The sequence below is a fragment of the Hypanus sabinus genome, chromosome 4, assembly GCF_030144855.1.
Source record: "Hypanus sabinus isolate sHypSab1 chromosome 4, sHypSab1.hap1, whole genome shotgun sequence".
NCBI classification, from domain to species: domain Eukaryota; kingdom Metazoa; phylum Chordata; class Chondrichthyes; order Myliobatiformes; family Dasyatidae; genus Hypanus; species Hypanus sabinus.
Window position 1 is genome coordinate 152961648 of NC_082709.1, and position 22938 is coordinate 152984585.

Below are 22938 nucleotides of genomic sequence, written 5' to 3' on the forward strand. Positions count from 1 at the left end.
TGACCAACCTTGACCAAAATGGAGCTAGCTTGAGCAAAGTACGTTTTGTAAAGGGCTCAGTGTTATTTAAACATGGTGCCACTTCTGAAGAAATACTGAGAAATTGAAGCCATATCTCTTCTGAGGAGAGTCATCTGCTCACTTATAGCATCTCTCTGTTCATGCAGATGATCGCAGACCAGCTGGCTGCTGACATTACCATTACTTTGCACTGGAGAACTGTGAGCTGTCATGGCTGGTATCCATGTGTTCTCTTTGTGTCACAAGTTGCTTATGAGTACCATCTCCCTGCACAGTAAAGAGGTTTCTCTGCTGATGAATGACCCCTCCTTGCTCAGTAAAGATATTTTCAGCTGATGAATGTCCAGTTTTTGCTGAGAAAGAACGTCAAGTGGCCAACAGTTGGCATGTTGCTTTTCTGTTAGAACAGTGTTTCCCAACCTGTTTTAGCTCAACGCCCCCCGAAGGCAACTACATACTCACCAACACCCCTCATGCATACATACTTACATACTTCCTGGTGCCCCCATAGTGTAAGAACATGTCTACCATATGTTAACATGAGAAAAATTATTATAATCATATAACCATGTAACAATTACAGCACAGAAGCAGGCCATCTCAGCCCTTCTAGTCTGTGCCGAACGCTTACTCTCACCTAGTCCCACCTACCTGTACTCAGCCCATAAACTCCATTCCTTTCCTGTCCATATACCTATCCAATGTTTTTTTAAATGACAAAATCGAACCTGCCTCTACCACTTTTACTGGAAGCTCGTTCCACACAGCTACCACTCTCTGAGTAAAGAAGTTCCCCCTTGTGTTACTCCTAAACTTTTGCCCCCTAACTCTCAACTCATGTCCTCTTGTTTAAATCTCCCCTACTCTCTATGGAAAAAGCCTATCCACCTCTACTCTGTCTATCCCCCTCATAATTTTAAATATCTCTATCATCCCCCCTCAACCTCCTACGCTCCAAAGAATAAAGAATAAAGTAAATCTCCTCTGTACTCTCTCTAATTTGTTGACATCTTTCCTACAATTCGGTGACCAGAACTCTACACAATACTCCAAATTTGACCTCACCAATGCCTTGTACAATTTTAACATTACATCCTAACTCCTATACTCAATGCTCTGATTTATAAAGGCCAGCATACCAAAAGCTTTCTTCACCACCCTATCCACATGAGATTCCACCTTCAGGGAACTATGCACCATTATTCCTAGATCACTCTGTTTTACTGCATTCCTCAATACCCTACCATTTACCATGTATATCCTATTTTGATTATTCCTATCAAAATGTAGCACCTCACACTTATCAGCATTAAACTCCATCTGCCATCTTTCAGCCCACTCTTCTAACTGGCCTGAATCTCTCTGCAAGCTTTGAAAACCTACTTCGTTATCCGCAACGCCACCTACCTTAGTATCATCTGCATACTTACTAATTCAATTTACCACCCCAACATCCAGATCATTAATGTATATGACCAAAAACATTGGACCCAGTACAGATCCCTGAGGCACACCACTAGTCACCGGCCTCCAACCTGACAAACAGTTATCCACCACTACTCTCTGGCATCTCCCATCCAGCCACTGTTGAATCCATTTTACTACTTCAATATTAATACCTAACGACTGAACCTTCCTAACTAACCTTCCATGTGGAACCTTGTCAAAGGCCTTACTGAAGTCCATATAGACCACATCCACTGCTTTACCCTCGTCAACTTTCCTAGTAACCTCTTCAAAAAATTCAATAAGATTTGTCAAACGTGACCTTCCACGCAGAAATCCATGTTGACTGTTCCTAATCGGACCCAGTCTATCCAGATAATTATATATACCATCTCTAAGAATACTTTCCATTAATTTACCCACCACTGACGTCAAACTTACAGGCCAATAATTGCTAGGTTTACTCTTAGAACCCTTTTTAAACAATGGAACCTCATGACCAATATACCAATCCTCTGGCACCATCCCCGTTTCTAATGACATTTGAAATATTTCCGTTATTTCTGCTATTTCTACACTAACTTCCCTCAAGGTCCTAGGGAATATCCTGTCAGGACCCGGAGACTTGTCCACTTTTATATTGTTTAAAAGCTCTAGTACTACCTCTTCTTTAATCACCATAGTTTCCATAATTACCCTACTTGTTTCCCTTACCTTACACAATTCAATATTCTTCTCAGTGAATACCGATGAAAAGAAATTGTTCAAAATCTCCCCCATCTCTTCTGGCTCCACACATAGCTGTCCATTCTGATTCTCTAAAGGACCAATTTTATCCTTCACTATCCTTTAAATCTTGCTTTAAATTTTTATTTGTCTTTAAACCTAGCTTATACAGCACCTGTGTGCTGTATGGCAGCTTTGATATCAATGTAATCCTTGAGCTTTTTAGTTTTTAGCAAGAGTTGAAATATCTGGTTCAAGTTGTTAAGGCAAGAACTTTAAGTCCCCACATGTGACAATGTCCAAGTGGTTTCTATTCTTTGTGAGTTTGTGGTTCACTGTACCCAAGCCTCTTTCAGTAAGGTAGGAGGATGGAAATGCAATGAAGAGCAGTTCGGCTCTTCTCCAAAGACTGGGAAACTTCGAATGGTAGTGTAGCCACATACCACAAAAGCTGACATTTTTTTAAAAGCATTTTTGCTTCTTCATCATTCTGGATTTCAAAATTTTTTTTGAGCAAGCTTTCTTCCTATTCTTCCACCTTGCAAAGAAATGGGTTAATTACCCAGTCTGGAACTTCCAGGTCATTCAAATCCTTGAATTGATTTTGAAAATCCTTCTTCAGTGACTGCAAGTGTAACCAATACTCTTGCAAATCACCGTCTGTGAAAGAGGGTGTCACATTTTCCATACGGGAAACTGTGAGAACATTCTTCTCCCGGTACTTTTCTTACATATTTTCAATTTTCCAATAAAATTGGTCACTGAACTCTTTGCCTGGATTAAATTGAAATTCTTACCCTGAAGTTTCATATTTAGAAGGTTTATTTTGTCATACAGATTGGCTAGGTATGCCATATCTCCATGTAGAAGTTTAATCTTGTTTCCCAAGCTCTTGTTGACGTTAAGCAAAAATTCAACCACAGTGTCAAAAAGATCAAAGAAATGTTTTAAGCAGCAGCCTTTTGACAGCCAATTCACTTCAGTAAGAAGAAGCAAGCGTTCAAACTCTTCATCGTTATCTCTGCATAACTGGCAAAATATTCTGCTGTTTAATGGATGAGCTTTAATTTTGTTGATAGCAGGTATTTAAAAGAGCCATGCTTGAAAAAAGGCTCTGGCTGAGGTTTTTGACAGTGAGATGTTAACGATGAATTACACAATGGATTGAAAACAACCTTGGCATTTCTTTTTTCATAAATGCCACTAAACCAGCGTGGCAGCCTGTCATATATGGTCCATCTTCTGCACAAGAAATCATGTTCCTAATCGGAATACTTTTATCCTCAATTTACATTTTAAGCTAGTTGTAGATTGCTTCTCCATTGATACTTGTTTTTGAACTTTTTACAAAGAGGATCTCTTCATAAACGTTTCCATTTTTGCTAAACCATACATACTCCATTAGCAATGCCTCATTGTCTTGCACAATTGACTCATCTAGTTGTATACCAAATTCTGTTTTTTGTAGTCCTTTGCATAGTTGATACTCAATGCCTTTGCTCCCACAAACTGGGAATGCCTATTGGATGTTGACAACAGCAGTGAGTTGACTCAATCGATCAGGTTTTGTGCCTCAAGTTAGGGTGCCACTTACTACTCTGCCCCCCCCCACATTAATCTGGAATGCACTGCCCCCCCCCGACGACTTCTATTTCCCCTAACACCCCTTTAGGACATGTAACTACCCCCTTTGAGGATCACTGCTGCTCTTTGTGGCAGAGACTAGACTTCTAGCTGGATGAAGCTGAGTCTGAAGAGAGGAATGGGGTGCAGCAAATAGAGGTGCTACCTCAGTGCCCTGAATTCAGCTCTAACCTTGGATACAGTGTGGGGTTTGCATGTTCTCCCTGCAACCATGGATGATGCAGTTTCCTCCAATGTGTAGGTTTCTTTCTGGCATAGTATGGTGACCAAATCTGTACACAATATTCCAGCTGTTGCTTGATCAAAGTTTCATAAAATTTGTACCTAGACCACCCTGCTTTTATTAAGACCACCTTATTCTTTTAACTGGCCATCTCCTAACTACATGTTTCATACAATGCAGCATTTTCAAGTGAAAACATTTGTTCCATTGCTATAAAACTAAGAGGTGTTTAGGTCAATCAGTGTTGGATTGTGCATGAAGGTCTTGACATTCCATGTTCTAATTTTCTTTTTAAGATGAGGAAGTTATTTGTGCATTGTTTCTTTAAAGCCACCATGACCCCAGCTCCAGCTCTGGGCCATATTTTCAAATCCCTGCCCCGATTGTTGTCTAACGCACTTGATAACGAATAATGACCAGTTTATTTCCCTCTCAACTGGCACACATTTTGAATGACTGAACTATTTTTAAATCCTCAGGCATATAAGCACAATGACAGCCGTCCTTTACCATATCAGAGCTAGTTAGTGGGACTGGACGAGGGCTGTCTGGACAGGAGCTGTTGCAATATACAGTATATGTAAGAAATGTTGCAAATTTAGTTAAAAAGCATGTGTAAGGATTGAGAAATCAGTCAGGGCACTTGAGGAATATAAAGGAAGCAGGAAGGAACAAGTAGAATCGGGAGGTCTAAAAAGAGGCATAAAATGTTTTTGGCTCGTAGGATTAAAGGAGATCCCAAATCTTTTTTCCCTCTGTATATTTAAATCAAGTAAACAGGGAGGGACTTTAGTGCCTGGAGCCAGAGGAAGTGGCCAACATACTAAATGAATACTCCACTTAGGTATTAACTAAGAAGGACATGGAGGATAGTGGGACAAGGGCGGGGCATACTAATACTCCAGGGCAAGGCAAGGGCGCAGAGTACTGGTGAATAATGTATGTTGTTCTTTTGTTTGAGAAGGGTAATGGGGATAATCCAACAAACAATAGGCCAGTAGACCTTACGTCAATGGTAGGAATTAGAGAAAAGATTCTTAGGGTACAATCTACTCTCATTTAGAAAGGTAACACTAACTAGTTTCCAAAAAATAAGAAAAGGAAGCTAATTGGAGATGCATGATATTGCATGGTGGAGCTTACATTTTACAAATCTTGAGTTTTGGAAAGGTGATGAGGCTGATTGGTGAGAGTAGGGCAGTGGATGCTGTATACATGGAGCTTGGTAAAACATTCAACAATGTCCCTCATAGTAGGCAGATCCAGAAGATTAAGGCTTGATAGATTGAATTCAAAACTATCTTTGCCATACAACACAGAAGGTAGTAGTGGAGGAGTGTTATTTTTCTGGAGATCTGTGGCAATGGTGTTCTGTAAGAATGAATGCGGGGACATCTGATGTTTGTGGTACAGGTGTCCCCCATTTTTCGAATGTTTGCTTTACGACACCTCGCTGTTATGAAAGACCTACATTAGTAACCTGTTTTCGCTAACAGAAGGTGTTTTCACTGTTACAAAAAAATGGCAGCGCGTGCCAAGCTCCTCCCTTGGAACTGCATTCTAGCCGGCATTGCTTAAACACGTGCCTGTGAGCATCTGTGCTTTATGTCGATTTATTTTGTGCATCCGTTAGCAAGATGAGTTCTAAGGTATCGGAAAAGCCTAGAAGGGTGTTACACTTCACATAAAACTAGACATAATTAAGCATTTCAATCGTGGTGAACGAAGGAAGGATATAGTGAGGTTGATTAAAGGTTTGTGGAAGTTGACGAAGACGATGTTGAAGAGGTTTTGGCATCCCATGACCAAGAACTGACAGATGAAGAGCTGATGAAGAGGAAAGGACAACAATTGAAGCCGAACACAGTAGAGAATGGCCCGAAAGTGAAGTCATCCAGGAACTGAACGTGAAGCAATTGCATGAAATTTTCGCTGCCATTGACAATGCTGCAATGATTGCAGAAAAGTATGACTTTAATTTTGAAAGGGTACGTAGGTTTAGGGCATATTTTCAGGATGGTTTGACTGCTTACAAAGAACTGTATGATAGAAAAATGCTTGAGGCTAAGCAGTCAAGCATACTGTCATTTTTCAAGCCTTCCACATCAGCCACAGCAGACGACGAAACTCGACCTTCGACATCGAGGCAGGCAGACATAGAAGAAGGTGACCTGCCTGCCCTGATGGAAACAGACAACAATGAGATGACACCCCAGTGTTCCACCAGCCCAGCCTCCGACGACTCAGCCTACCGCGCCATCATCAGTGTACTCACTGTCTTCCCGATTCCGGTAAGTGAAACTACACTGGACGTACATTATTTCTACTTTATCTAGGCTTTGTATTTGTATGTGTTATTTGGTACTATTTGTTATTTGGTGTGATTTGGCAGCTTCATAGCTTAAAGGTTACTGGAAAGGGTGCTTTTGCCATGAGTGCTGCCGAGAGCGCTTGCATGAGATTTTTGCTGCGGTGGACAGTGCTGCAATAATTGCAGAAAAGTATTCCTACATTATATTGGCTGTGTATTTATCAGATCATTCCTGCTTTTACTATATGTTATTGTTATTTTAGGTTTTATTTGTTATTTGGCATGATTTGGTAGGTTATTTTTTGGGTCTGCAAACGCTCACAAATTTTTTCCATATAAATAAATGGTAATTGCTTCTTCACTTTACGACATTCTGGCTTACGAACCATTTCATAGGAACGCTCTACCTTCGAATAGTGGGGGAAACCTATATATTAATGACTTAGACAGAAGTGTAGGTGGGCTCTTCCATGAGTTCATAGACAAAAAGTTGGTAAAGCTGTTGATAGAAGGATTTGCAAAGGATACTGCAGGATTTAGATGCCAGAAATATGGGTGGAGAAATGGCAGATCGCTTAATGCAGACAAGTGAGAAGTGTTGCACTGTGGGTAATTTCTATCATGTAATCAATTAGTAATAAATTTGTTCCTTTTTTCTTTACTACAAATAGTAACTATAAAATTGAGGAAATAATTTTGAATGATTTAAGGGTGAATTAAAAGTCAGGAGGTCAGATTGCATTTGTATAAAATTTTGATTAGGTCACAGTTGAAATATTGTATGCCATTCTGGTCATCGCAATACAGGAAGGATGCAAAAGAGACAGTACAGAAGTGCAAACATGAAGAAATCTGCAAATGCTGGGAATTCAAGCAACACACACAAAATACTGGTGGAACGCAGCAGGCCAGGCTGCATAGGAAGAAGCACTGTTGACGTTTCGGGTCAAGACCCTTTGTCAAGACTAACTGAAAGAAAAGATAGTAAGAGATTTGAAAGTAGGAGGGGGAGGGGGAAATCCGAAATGACAGGAGAAGACAGGAGGGGATGGGGTGAAGCTAAGATCTGGAAAGGTGATTGGCAAAAGGGATACAGAGCTGGAGAAGGGAAAGGATCATGGGACAGGAGCCTAGGGAGAAAGAAAGGGGGAGGGGAGCACCAGAGGGAGATGGAGAACAGGCAAAGAGTGATTGTGAGAGGGAAATCTGCAGATGCTGAAAATTCAAGCAACACACACAAAATGCTGGTGGAATGCAGCAGGCCAGGCAGCATAAGGCAGCAGTACAGAAGTGGCTCACAAGGACATTGCCTGGATCAAAGAGTATTACCTATTAGGAGATGTTGGACAAACTTGGATTGTTTTCAATGACATTTTGGTCTGTGAAGAGCAACATGAAAGAAGTATATAAAATAATGAGAGGCATAGACAGGTAGGTAATCAGAATTTTTTTCCCCCCTCGATGGCAATATTAAGTACTAGATGGTGTAATTTTGAAGCAGATTTAGAGGATTTTTTTGTACAGGGAGTGGTAGATGGCTGGAACTTCCCACTCACTGTGCCAGGGGATGTGATGGAAGAAAATATGATGACAACATTTAAGAAGAATTTAGACAGACAGATGTAGAGACAGAAAATGGAAGGATAGAGACTATGTGTAAGTGGGTGGGATCAGTTTAAAGTAGTATCACAGCACAAAACAGTTGGCTGAAGGGCCTGTTTCTATATGATACTATTAATGAGAATTTTAAAAATTGTGCTAAAATGCATGTACTAAAACTTTCTAATATCATATCTTACTGTGGGTAATAATTTTCTATCATGTAATCAATTAGTAATAAATTTGCCAGGTTTTTCTTCACTACAAATGGTAACTATAAAATTGAGGAAATAATTTGAACAATTTAAGGATTAATTAAAAGTTTAAATTCTGTCAGTGCTGTACTGTTTTTGGCATTTTATAGTTACACATTCTGCTATCTGTGGCATTTCATGTTGTTTCATCTCCAGTATTTGTTCACACCTTAGTGTAATCAACCTGCTGTTTCAAGAGCGCCTATAGTCTCTCATCCTTTAATTAAGGGATTTTTGGCTCAAATCCTGCCTACCATTTGCTATGACAGCTTTATATAAAGTAGCTGGTTGTATGGGTATTAAATTGAACATATCATGTAGTTTCCAGTGAATGTTTTTCAATTTTTTTTTAGTTTAATCTGTAGAATGTCATCTCTACATCTTAGAACTTTTTCAGTCCAAGATCCTTGATTCTTTTCAATATTATGACGTGGTTGATCATGCAACCAAAATTTTACTATATTAAAATTAAAGCTATATATACATGCACCTCAAAATTTATGTCCACCACACACAATAAATTATCATTGGATGGAACGGTGTCTGCTATTTTGTAAAAGAGAGATTGCTGAGAATGTAGAATTTCAGGCATGGAATTTCTCATGAGCAAATTTTAAATTGTTGAGAGATGGCCAGCAAATTCCCAACAGACAAGTACCATTTAACTTGGCATTTTTATCACTTGGATGCATTAGTAGAGTTGACACATGTCAGCAAGCAATCCTTTGTTTTCCCCGGACTGAGAAAGAAAATTTGGTGGAAGCACCAGTTGAGTCTTGAAGAAGGACTGAAATCTTTCTAAAGTATTTTGTCTTTAGGTTGTTAATAAACGTTGGCTCACTATAGCAATCCTATATTACATTTTTAATGATTTTTTATATTCTATTTGCATTACAGACCTATTATTCCTTTTGTACAACAGATGCCTGTGAATGTAATTCTGGAAATGTCCAAGTAAGTTCATAATAACTGTTTATGCAGACTAGTGATTAGTTTGATGTGATATGTTGCTTTGACAACCTTTTACACTTGTTTGAAGAAGTTGGTAGAAAAGAAAGTAACTGAATCAGTTGAATTTTTGATGTGTGTACATAATAACTGCTGATGAAGGTAAAGACATTGAAGAGAAAATTTTAAATTTAAAAGCTGTTTCAGATTGATATTTGTATTTATAAACTGCATTTAATAACATCTTTTGGAAAATGTATTTCTGGACAAAAACTGTTGTAGATTCTTTTTGGTAACTTGTATATCACCTTGCTATATTTTAAAATTTGATCATGTGTTACCATGCACATCATGCTCTTGGACACAGGAGAAGTATCACTTCAGTTAAATTGGTTTTTACATACAGTTAGTGCAGAATAGCCCACTCTTAAGAAGTCAGATGTGAAAAACAGGAACAAGCCTTGATCCTATTCTACTTAAACAATTACTTGGAGTTAGTTGAAGATAAACTTATTAGGGTCAACCTGCAGGAATTTTGGATCAATATCAATTTGGGAGTGTTCTCAGAATTTTTGAGGTAAATTATTCTATTTTTAACAGGTTAGATGCTTTGGTTGTGGCTTTGAAAAAGGGAAACATCAACTCTATGAGTATATGTTACTGTAAGTGCATGATAAATGATAATTGTTGTTAGCTCAGTGAAAAGGATGTGGTATATAAAACAACTAATGAGTACATTTATTAGTAAATGGACTCTTGTTCAGGTACGTGCATCTTGACCCTTTTATAAGACCATAACTTCATAAGACAAAGGAGTTGAATTAGGCCATTTGGCCCATCAAGTCTGCTCCACCATTTAATCATGGCTGATCCATTTTTTTTCCTCCTCAATCCCATTTCCCGGCCTTTTCCCTGGAACCTTTGATGCCATGTCCAATCAAGAACCTATCAATCTCTGCCTTAAATATACCCAATGACCTGGCCTCCACAGCTGCATGTGGCAACAAATTCCTCAAATTCACCACCCTCAACTGAAGAACTTTCTCCGCATCTCTGTTTTGAATGGATGCCCCTCTATCCTAAGGCTGTGGCCTCTTGTCTTAGACTCTCCCACCCTGGGAAACATCATTTCCATGTCTACTCTGAGTTCTTTCAATTTTCGAAAGGTTTCAAAGAGTTCTCCACTCATCCTTCTAAATTCCAGCAAATACAGACCCAGAGCAATCAAATGTTCCTCATCCAATAACCTTTTTATTCCTGGAATCATCCTTGTGAATCTCTGCTGGACCCTCTCCAATGCCAGCACATCACTTCTAAGATGAGGGGCCCAGAACTGTTCACAATACTCAAGGTGAGGCCTCACCAGTGCTTTATAAAGCCTGAGTATCACATCCCTGCTCTTGTATTCTAGATCTCTTGAAATGAATGCTAACATTGAATTTGCCTTCCTCACCACCAACTCAACCTTTAGGGTGTTCTGCACAAGGACTTCCAAGTCCCTTTGCATTTAAGACTTTTGGATTTTCTCCCCATTTAGAAAGTAGTCCGCACATTTATTTCTACTACCAAATGCATGAACATGCATTTTCCAACATTATATTTCATTTGCCACTTTCTTGCCCATTCTCCTAATCTAAGCACTTTTGCATCCTACCTGTTTCCTCAGCACTACCTGCCCCTCCACCAATCTTCGCACATCATCTGCAGACTTGGCAGCAAAGCCATCTATTTTGTCATCTAAATCATTTATATACAGCATAAAAAGAAGTGTCCCAACACCAACCCCTGCGGAATACCACTGGTCACTGGCAGCCAACCAGAAAAGGATTTTTTTATTCCCACTAGCTGCCTTCTTCCAATCAGCCAATTCCCTAACAATCTTAGTAACTTTCCTGTAATACCACGGGCTCTTAACTCGGTAAGCAGTCATGTGTGCGGCACCTTGTCAAAGGCCTTCTGAAAGTCCAAATATACAACATCCACCGTATCCCTTTATCTATCCTACTTGTAATCTCTGCCTTCATCCTTTCTTAAAGAGTGGAGTAACATTTCCAATTTTCCAGTCCACTGGCACCATGTCAGACTCCAATGATTTTTGAAAGATCATTTCTAATGCTGCCACAATCTCTGACGCTACCTCTTTCAGAACCCTAAGGTGTAGCTCATCTGGTCAGGGTAACTAATGTACTTTTAGGTATTTCAGCTTTTTGAGCACCTTCTCTCTTGTAATAGTAACTGCACCCACTTCTTTTCCTTCACACACTATAACATCTGGCATACTGCTAGTGTCTTTCACAATGAAGACTGATGCAAAATACTCATTTAGTTCATCTGCCATCTCCTTCTCCCCTGTTGTTATTTCTCCTGCCTCATTTTCTAGTGGTCCTATATCCATTCTCATCTCTACTTTATTTTCTACATACTTGAAAAAGCTTTTATTATCCACTTTGATATTATTTGTTAGCTTTCTTTCATATTTCATCTTTTCCCTTCTAATGATTCTTTTAGTGGCTCTCTGTAGGTTTTTAAGAAATTCCCAGTCCTCTATCTTCCCACTCATTTTTGCATTGTTGTATGCCCTCTCTTATGTTTTTACATTAGCTTCGAATTCCCTTGTCAGGCACGGTTATACTACTTTGTCATTTGAGTATTTCTTCACTTTTGGAATATTTATGTCCTGCACCTTCCTCATTTTTCCCAGAAATGCAAGCCATTGGTGCTCTGCTGACATCCTTGCCAGCAGCTCCTTCCAATTTACTTTGGCCAATTCCTCTCTCATACCACTGTAATTTGCCTTACTCCACTGAAATACTGCTACATCAGACTTTACTTTCTCCCTATCAAATTTCAAGTTGAACCCAATCATATTGCGATCACTGGTTCCTAATGGTTCTTTTACCTTAAGCTCCCTAATCGTCTCTGGTTCAATACATAACACCCAATCCATTATAGCTGAATCCTTAGTAGGCTCAACAACAAACTGCTCTAAAAACCCATCTCTTAGGCATTCAACAAACTCACTCTCAAGATCTCAAGATCCATTGCCTACCTAATTTTCCCAATCGACCTGCATGTTAAAATCTCCCATGACTATCATAACATTGCCCTTATGAAGTTATTAAACTTTTTTCACATTATCAGACCTATAGGTATTCTTCTGTTTGCTATCCTAAACACAATTTCCTCTGATACATTTTCTTGAACTTAGAAACATAGAAAACCTACAGTACAATTCAGGTCCTTTGGCCCACAAAGCTGTGCTGAACATGTCCTTACTTTTGTGCCTTCTGGGCCTCCTAGTTTCTGGGGTAGCCTTAATCAGCATTTAAAAGTCTGTATCATTGAAATTTCTTATGGTTATTATGTAATACTGAGGAAGAATTTAAATTGGCCTTTGCTTAAGGACTGGAAAAAATACATGGTGCTGTAGTATGTGACATGAGCAGTATATTTGCTGATGTCTTGATACAACCAAAAGGAAGTTAGATTTTGTTGCACATTTGAAAATAGCAGTTTCTTCTTTTCCATGACTGTAAGTCATTGAGTATTGTAGGTATCATTTCATTGCTGGTGAACTCCAAGGGTCATATTACGGGACCATCAGCAGGCATGTAGACTATTCTGTAACCTTTATTTCACTGAAGATTTATTTATTAAATGTTTAGTAGTTATGCACCTCCCCACTATCTTTTTAAGACAGTCTTTATTCGAGTCACAATTATGATAGATTAAACAGGTTCAACTAGTTCATGGTAGCTATAATAAACAGTAATAATTAAACACTTAGGTATTAAAAAAACTTACACATTTAAGAAGCTATTTAATTTGTTTAATTCTGAAAATGCTATATTAAATCTGGGCTTCATTATGTTAACTAGGGACAATGGAATTTAAAGGGTTTATTTAATTGCACTTAATTTAAAATTGAATATAATTGATCTTGCTATAATATACATTATAATATAATTAAATCATAATGGAATGTTTCAAGATGTAATTTTTATGTGACTACAAGGATAATTTTTTGCACGTATGAACAATTTGGTTATTTGTACATTGTATTCTGGTGCAGTCTGAAATTGTTGTGACTATTGCAAGCATTTAAAATGTATTTTTTTAAATTCTTGTGTTTAATTTTATCAGGCATTTAAAAATAATCCAAATACATTTTAATAGCATTAGGATATTTCATTATATGTGAAATACTGCTTGCTTTGGAACCAGCAATTTCAGTTTAACTGAAATCATATTGCTGGTGCCGAAGGACACAGGATTATAAAAGATATTATTTTTTAAAGAAGACTAATAAATGAGGCATCTACACGCTGCTCAGCTTATCAATGGATCTGAGCATTGTTCTCCTATCCCAACTCAGGTTTAGCGTTGCTAATTAATTGCACTTCTATCCTGAGTGAGATATCATAGAAGATGACCAATCTAAGGAGCAAAGTGATGGGCATATTTTCCTCTGAAGAGGTAAACCAGAAGAAGAATGTTGTCATTAAGGAGTGAGCTCTGCCATCAAGAATAAACTAGACCCATATCTCAGTGACTTTCATTGTGGAACTGCAAAGGGCCTGTGACTGGCTCATTTTAACACAGAATACACCAACAGTGGTCAACAGTGCATTCACCCAACTCTGGAAACTTTGGATGAGGCCAAGAATGACTTCTACTCCAACCCTGAAAAAATCTTAGTTTGCACCTAGAGTGCGAAAAACTGATGTTCCTGAATGATTTTCACAATATGGTAAAGTAATTTTCTGAGAAGACCAGCAGCTTATGAAAAGTAACTCCATGGAGTTCTTTTCCTGACAAAGTTTCTAAGTGTACAGTTTTGTCATAACCAACACTTTTGAGACAGTTCCCTTTGAAAACCTGTTATCTAAAGACCAAATGGTGGATGGAAAATAGTTAGATCCAGAAACTTACTATTGACTCTGATCTCTATGGGTTCTTCAGCAACCTCAAAACTATTTACAACCCAAACCAAAATGCCCCATCCAATTGAGATCAAAGAAGAGTGATGAACATATTAAGGACAAAGAGGCAATTAACACCTCTGTAAGGAACACTATGAAGACCTTCTCAACCAGGACTCTCTCCTTGGTGTGATTTTTCTTGATTCCAATTCACAACAACCTATATGGTCCAATGTTGTCGCTTGAATTAAAATAAAATTGCAGCAATACAATTGACAGAAGTGTAAAGTGTAAAATGACAGAATTGACAAAAGGCAGAAGCAGACAAATTCACTGGTTCATAAATAGTGTGTACCAGATGATGATAATCATAAACTTAAAAAAAAGCAGAAATACATCAGAAAGATTGGTGCGTTTAATTGCAGAAGAGATAAATGGCTGTTGTATACTAAGCGAATTGAGCAGTACTTTAAAGCAAATGAAATAGCTAAGGAGAAATGAGTGCCAATTTTGCTGAATGCATTGGGTGGAAGAGCATATAATTTGCTTATAAGTTTCTGTGCTCTAACCAAAGCAGCTGATATGAGCTTTGCTGATATCGTGAAAGTAATGAAGGAACGTTTAGAACCGAAACCATTGTTTGAGTTTGAGTTTCATAGGCAGAAGCAAAAGGAAGGAGAATCCAGTTCAGCATATGTTGTTGAATTGTAGGTATTGCCTGAGCATTCAGTTCAGTGATGGACCTAATGATGCTCTGAGAGATTGTTTAGTTCATGGAGTCTTACAAGAAAGTATTCAAAATCGGATCTTAACTGAAGCACATTATGCAATTTAAACGAGCAATTGAAATCGCTGTATCAATGGAAAAGGCAGACAGTGATGCAATCATGTTCCAGTCAGCATGAAAGTAGTGTGAACAAAATTGTAGCATATCAACAGAAACCTGCCTTGTTAAACAGATTGTGTCACCATTGTGGCAGGGCATGCACCAGACCAATGCAGGTTTCAAGGCAAAACTTGCAGAAAATGCAACAAAGGCACACATAAAGAGCATATCAGACAGAAAACAAAAATAAATGACTGTACAAGGAAGAGAAAAACATTTTAAAAGTCAAGTTGCAGTTTCAACAAGAGCACTAATCTGCATGCTGTTGATGAAAAACCTGATAATGATGAGAATGACACAGGATTAGGTTGCCTTGAGATTTACTATGTGAAAGCTAACAAGAAATCAGCAATATGGCATGCACCAGAAGTGAATGGCAAATTCATTAAAATATTGGATACTTGCTCAGCTCTTTCAGTAATTCCACAAAATGAGTTTGCGTGGCATTTCAAAGATACTAAACTGAAGCCTACAGATATCCAACTAAGAACTTACACTGGAGAAAAGATGAATCCTGTGGGAGTAACACATGTTGCAGAGAAATACAACTCACGAGGCACATTGAGCTTGCATGTGCTAAAAATAGGAGGACCAGTTTTCTGGGGTCGTGATTGTTTGAGATGGGGTGGGGTGGTTGGGGGGAGAGGGAGGAGAGAGAGAAGGAGAGAAAGAGAAACAACAATAAATCGCACAAACAATAAAAGCAGGCAACAGCATTTGGAATGAAATTGAATCCATAGATCTCAAGCCCGGAGTATCTGAGCCTCAGCCTCAGTTCATCACACAGTGGGGCAAATCTCTCTCAATCTCACTGAGAGAGGAGTAAGCATAACGGAAGAGCATGCGCAATTGGCCCTACTCTCTCTGGTGCTTAGATTGATCCAACTTTGCTTCCAGTTTAGGTGGCTGGGATCCAAAACTCCTCCGCTCTGACTGGTCACCAGTTCGTTCAATCCAACTCCATCTACGTCTCCAATTCCATCTCGAATATGCCTCGATCTTGTTCCAACCACTTCTGCTTGAATATGCCGTGCTCCGACTTTGTATTGCACCCGCAAGCCTCGACCTTTGAGTCACCCTGTCCTTCACTTGCCTCTTCATTGTTTGCAGTGATAGTTTACCACAATTTACCAAAGAGCAAGTGTTATTAATAAAGTATTTAGTCATATTTCTTGCTTTATGAGCCACCTGTCACCCAACTTCTGCAGCAGCATCTTAAACCAGAAGGTTTAAAGCCCTTTTAGTCAAAGTCAAACTGAGAGGCTGTTCAAAGCTGAGAAGGGAGTTATTTCTATATCCTGCTTGAAGTTTATATTAGCTAATATTACTTATGGTTTAAATATAAATTCTTATCTGATCATTTATTTAGTTACAGTTTACAAGTAAATGGCTGCTATGATTCAGCATAAATATCTTCCCAAACTTATTTTGAATAGCTTGAAGCTGTGAATGGTTCCTGCTTTTGTTGGATTGTGGAAAAACTTACCCAAGCTATTTACATCTAAACAGCCACTGTAAAACATGGTTTTATCTTGGATTTATTTACATGCCTTAATAAAATTAAAATTCTTGAGGTAATTTTGCTTCCTTTTGTATTTCTATTCCAAAATTTATTCTGTGACAATTTATTTCAGGGATGACACTCTGACAAATGATGAGGATTTTGATTTTCGGACTCCATCCAGGCAGACAGTAGGGGTGCAGACAGATTACAGGGAAAGCGAAACACAAACTGACCCATACTCTCCAGAATATGTTGTGCGTCCTGGATCAGCTCCTGAGCTTCTCACACTTGCTGCATTGAAATTTGGTGAGTCGTATGTAAACGTGGAAGAATATTTAGTAAGTTATTGATCTAATGACACTTAAGGAATGCTCAAAATTGATCAATTTTGGAGTACTCCATGCTCTACTTTGACTTGCAATTAAAATAAAATTAATAAAAATAGAAATATAGAAAACCTACAACACAAGAGGACATGAGTTGAGAGTTAGGGGGCAAAAGTTTAAGGGTAACACGAGGGGGAACTTCTTTACTCAGAGAATGGTAGCTGTGTGGAACGAGCTTCCAGTAGAAGTGGTAGAGGCAGGTTAGGTATTGTCATGTAAAGTAAAATTGGATAGGTATATGGACAGGAAAGGAATGGAGGGTTATGGGCTGAGTGCGGGCCAGTGGGACTAGGTGAGAGTAAGCGTTCGGCATGGACTAGAAGGGCCTAGATGGCGTCTTTCCATGCTGTAATTGTTATACGGTTATATAATACAGGAACATGTCCCTACCTTAGAAATTACTAGGCTTACCCATAGCCCTCTATTTTACTAAGCTCCATGTACCTATCCAAAAGTCTCTTAAAAGACCCTATTGTATCCGCCTCCACCACCGTTGCCAGCAGCCCATTCCACGCACTCACCACTCTCTGCGTAAAAAAACTTACATCTCTGTACCTACTCCCCAGCACCTTAAACCTGTGTCCTCTTGTGGCAACCATTTCAGCCCTGGGAAAAAGCCTCTGACTATCCACATGATCAATGCCTCTCAACATCTTATACACCTCTATCAGGTCAGCTCTCATTCTCTGTCACTCCAAGGAGAAAAGGCCGAGTTCACTCAACCTATTCTCATAAGGCATGCTCCCCAATCCAGGCAACATCCTTGTAAATCTCCTAAATTGTTTCTTCTCCTGAGAAAATATCTAAGCTAAAATGTATATACAGATAAAGTAACCTTGTAAAACTTAAATTTCAGCTCTTAAAGGCAGCCATTGCATCAAGCCATGTGCCAATGAGATACTTTAATGGTCTCGTTGTAGGCCTGTCAGCGCTATGTTGAGCCTTCATCTGGTTTGCAGGCACAGCGACACCATTGGAATGCAAAACAAAACTGAATTCTTCTTAACGCACATTCCAGACACTATCTCAATTCCTTAAATATTCCATTTCTTCCATGTGACTGGAGGTCGAGGTTTACCAGCAGGTTTAGCGGAAGTGGAAATGATAGAACGTGCACGAGAAAAGCGGGCTTGGGAAGCTTCTCTACCTTCACTGAATGATCGCTGGCAACTTGAGAAAAGGAAGAAGATGATGGAGGAGATTGAGAGAAATGAGTGGGCATTCCGGGAGCAAGAAATTGAAAAGTAGGCATTAAAACTCCATGTTAAAATTAAACACTCTGGGAGAATTTCATTCGAATGAGCAAATTGTGTATGTTAAAAAAAAAGCAGTTTTACCTTAGATTTGTTTTTTTAAAAATTGTTCAGCTGAGCACAATACAATAGACAGGTAACAATGTATTTTAATTGGGATAAAACTATAGATAAAAGGCTATAGCAACTTGGGTTTAGAAGATCCTAACTGAATTTAACGTAGATTATTACCTCAGTCCGTTATTGAAGGAGACGTGGACAGTCATTTGTCTTGCGTTTTGTCTGGCATCTCAGGAGGGCACAAACAGTTTCACAATATAATTCTGAATAGAACCAGGGAATTCTCTTGCTGTTTTGCCCAGTGCTTATCCTACAGACAATATTTAAAAATAAACACAAAGTACACTGCAGATGCTGTGGTCAAATCAACATGCACAAAAGCTGGATGAACTCAGCAGGTCAGGCAGCATCTGTTGAAATGAACAGCCAACGTTTCCATCCTGACGAAGGGTCTCAGCCCGAACTGTTGACTGTTCATTTCAACGGATGCTGCCCGACCTGCAGAGTTCATCCAGCTTTTGTGCATGTTGAATATTTGAAAATGGTTGTCTACTTACAGCATTTCATTACTGTTTATAGGACTTTACTGAAAGCACGTTAACTACCACATCTCCTACTTTGCAACATTTATTTTGGGTCTGACCACCTCTACTTTAGTGAGACCTGATGTATAGTGGCCAACCGCTTTGCTGAGCAGAATTTGCTCATTTCATCGCAAACGGGATTTTCTGTTTCAGTTCAGCTTTTCATTCTTATTCCAATATATTGGCCCATGGCCTCCTGTACTGTCACAATGAAGCAACATCTCAAATTCCATCTGGATAACATCCAGCCTGGTGGCATGAACATTGGTTTCTCTCTTGTAATTTCTCCTCTCTCCCTTTCTTCTTTCCCCATTCTAGCTCCCCTTTGCCCCTTCTACTCGCTGCGTCTCTTCCCTCTGGTTCCGCAAAGAACTCTGCAATTTCTCTGTGAGTGTGTTTACTTGCTTATCCTTGTTGTGAAATTCCCTACCTGCCTAAATTCCTTTTGTAGTTTTAAGAATCTACTTATCACCTTTTCTTTTTGACTAATCATCTGCCCTAACACCTCATAGTGTGGCTCAGTGTCAGCATTTCTTTCATAATGACTTTGGCACCTGCTGCTTTGAAGTGCCATATATTTGTAATTAACAGTTCTTTTAAAGAACTTATCCTTTCCTTAATTTTGTCATTTGTGTTTACTTGAAAAGCTTAAGTTTTAATAAGTTGATTTTGTAACTTTGCTTTGCCTTTTGTATTTCCTTAACCTCTAAGTTCCCTACATTCACCTTCATCCTTTTCTTCAATATTTAAGTATCTGTGATATGTCTTTTACTTTACATTAATTTTTGTTTGTATATTCACAATGCAATTATATTAGTTTGTTTTGATCCCCTTAGAGAACTATTTCATTGCAGTTAATAATACTAACACTTACCCAATATCTGAAAAATAGTCCAGTATTAGAGGTTCCTCCTTTTGCCCTCAATTCCATCCCATCAGGAGGCATGTTTCCAATACAGGTCTTCTTGCACCCTTTCCCATTGCCTGTCTTATCTAAGGGCTGTCCTTTGGCTGTGTGTTTTGATTTTTTTTTTGGAGGCTACCTCAGTAAATCTATTTACTGAGACAAGGTTGGACAGATTTTTGCATAGCAGAGGAATTAAAGGTTATGGGGAAAAGGCAGGTAGATGGAAATGAGTCCATTGTCAAACCAGCCATGATCTTATCGAATGGCGGAACGGGCTCGATGGGCTAGATGGCCTACTCCTACTCCTATTTCTTATGTTCTTAAGCTCTTGTGAAATTAGCTTTATGTTTGTTAAATGCTTTGATTTTTTTTAAACCAGGAACATTTTGTTTTGAAGAACTGCAATTGTGTTGATTTAAATGATTCATTGCTATGTTAGATAGCACATCAGCTCCGTGAGATATTGGAGGAATGTTCCAAAAGCAAAGCACAGTGATACAATAAAGTGCTTCACTGGAATGAGAGAAGGATAAAATATTGTAACATAGAATTTATTGAAGGAGCATAATATGCTGTCTATGGAATACACCAAAACATCTCATTCATTGGCAAGGGATTTGTAATTAACAGATACAGAATTATGGTAATTATGTAAAAGATACGCAAGGTAAGGTATGTTTATGTGCAGAGGCTTATTCAATATGGAATTTGTTACCTAAAAAGGCAGTGGAAATACCTTTCAAAGAGGAGTTGGAAATGTATTCGAAAAGAAAAATGTAGCATGTTTGACTTTGTAGCCTGTTCCTATACCGTCTATCTAATATATTGCAGTAATTTTCTGAGATTAAAAAGGTACGCTTGCAATATGATTTTTACAAAATTTATATTTTACTACTTCTTGAGGCTTCAAGAAATTCGATTAGATGTTCTGAAGAGCTTGTTAAACCAACGTGAAGCAAAGCAACAGGAAGTGAATGTGAAACGGATTGATATTCAGTGGAGCAAACAGCAACAGAAGAAATCAGCAACTATTAAGAAGATAAGACTGGAGCACATCAAAGGTCACACTTTTATTTGGTTCACAGTTTAACAGTATGTGAGGAATGATGAGAAAAACATATCGTGACAGAGTTCTTAGCTATGTCGATTCCCATTTTGCTGGATTACATTGCTATTCTAATATCCCTATCTAGCATTATATATAACGTCATCATTAGTTAGTCATGTTATGTAACTTATGAGTCTACATTCTATAATCTATCATATAGATGTGTATAATCATTCTAGAAGGGTTGTTTGATAGTATTTCCGGCTTATGCTGGAAGGGTCAAGAGGTTTCTGTAGAGAGAGAAATAATTAATATTTCAGATTGGTACATCAATGGATTAGCTATATAATTCAAGAATTTTCTGCCTTCCAAGTTTGCTTATGTTTTTTGATAGGTTGTTTTCTTGAAGAATAGAAAATGTGAGCCAAATCTCAGATCTTAACAGCTCTACACTCAGTCTCAGAAAATGCTGGAAAGTTCAGCAGGTCAGGTAGCATCTGTGGGTGAGAAATTGAGCTATTGTGCAAGACCCTTCTTGAGAATTATGAAAGATAAAAATTCATAGTAGTTTTCAGGTCAGAATTTCTGATACAGGGCCTCATTCTTGCAAAATTAACCCTTTTCTTCCACAGTAAATTATTATAGCCTGACCTATACAGTAAATTATTTGTTAAACACAAATGGGCTGATAAATTCAGTGATTTTGGCTTTAACATGAGAAATGTTGAGCTTATCTCTTAATAGCCCATTACCAACAATCAAATTTTAAATTATAGGAAAATGTGTATCGTGTTCAGTTTTAATATTTTGTTTTTTTTTCTAGAAATAAGAAAATTAACAGCTAGGAGAAAAAATGTGGAAGGGACGCTTGAACGGCGTAGCCTCATAAAGGACTATGCTAATTATGGTTCAGAGGTTTATGCACCTATTTCTCGGATTGGTCAGTTTCCAGACCAGAACTCAGAGCGATTTGTTGTGAAAAGCCATTTTCTATCCACATATGATGGTAAGTTAGTGCTATAGTAATGTATACGTGTGTATAACTTTTGGATTCTAGTTCATCAAAATATCTGAAAGGGAAACTTTATACATTCATTTTACAAAAATACAAAAGAAAATCTGAAGAAAGACATTTTTTATTTAAAATATAAGAAACAAACGAAGTAACCAGTGGGTCAGGCAGCACCAGTTAATTAAACAATTTAAATTGGAACAGCACTATCCCATTTAGCTATTTGAATCAAATCCTGATTGATCTGTATTTCATTTACGTGCCTTTCTCCATCTCCTGTCAAACCCTAATCCAAAAGAAAAGTAACTGATTTTTTTATATTGAAAATGCCTCAACTCATGAAAAAATAAATTATGTAATAAATATTTTAGTACAATATTTGCTGGAGAAATTTAAACTATATTTTCTGCTAAATTTTTGTTTGTCTTCTTTTGTGAGTTTGCTAGTTAAAACTTTTGAGATGGCTGTCCATCACTTTATTAAATTTTAACCCCTTTGCAATTAAGACCACCATTTTCATAAAAAATAACATTTAATGGTTCATGAAATTAGATGATTTCCTCACCACCACTTCAATACTGACCCAAGGCCATTCAAACCAACCCCTTACCCATCAATGTATATACTGACCCTTAACCTACTTCCTAATGGTGGCCTTGATCTTCATCTCTCTCAGCATCACTACTCATTAACAACACAGCCCCTCCCCCACAACCTTTGCCTGATCCAAGACCTTGAAGCTGATTCTGTTTCATAATCACCTATCAATGCAAATCCCTGCGCACTCCATACTGCAGCAGCTTACCCATTCGACTACCTGACACAGCACTAGCCCCAAATTCAGCATATAATTCTCATCTTCCCGGATGTTTCCATTCCTGAGTGACACATTTTCATTGATGAAAAAGTGTGTAATACCTATTCAGCAGCAGCCCCCAGGCAACAGTAAAGTTCGCCATAGTGACGCACAACCAAATGATTTGGTGCACTGCATTTGGGCAGACTATAATTTTTAGCAATTATACTGTGAGACTTGAGTCATTTTTTTTAGTTTATATTTGACTTGGTTGATTCTGGTACATAGGTACCAAATAGACCTTTCACTGCAGATTGTTTTAGTGAGAGGATAGAAATTGATAGGCTCCCATGCTAAGGCTGGTTGAAAGATCAAGTTTGGGACTGGGTCAGAAGTTACTCAGGAGCA

The 22938-nt window shown here is 38.3% G+C and overlaps 1 protein-coding gene across 2 annotated transcripts in view; it reads left to right on the plus strand.

Annotated features, from left to right (window-relative positions):
- cfap91 (cilia and flagella associated protein 91) overlaps nucleotides 1-22938 on the plus strand; it is an 85137-nt gene that overhangs the window by 22121 nt on the left and 40078 nt on the right. For both annotated transcript variants that reach the window (XM_059968455.1, XM_059968456.1), the window contains 5 exons: nucleotides 9122-9178; nucleotides 16615-16790; nucleotides 17937-18114; nucleotides 20578-20735; nucleotides 21546-21728. In XM_059968455.1, coding sequence (XP_059824438.1) covers nucleotides 9122-9178; nucleotides 16615-16790; nucleotides 17937-18114; nucleotides 20578-20735; nucleotides 21546-21728 — 752 coding nt within the window. The remainder of the gene's footprint in view (nucleotides 1-9121; nucleotides 9179-16614; nucleotides 16791-17936; nucleotides 18115-20577; nucleotides 20736-21545; nucleotides 21729-22938) is intronic.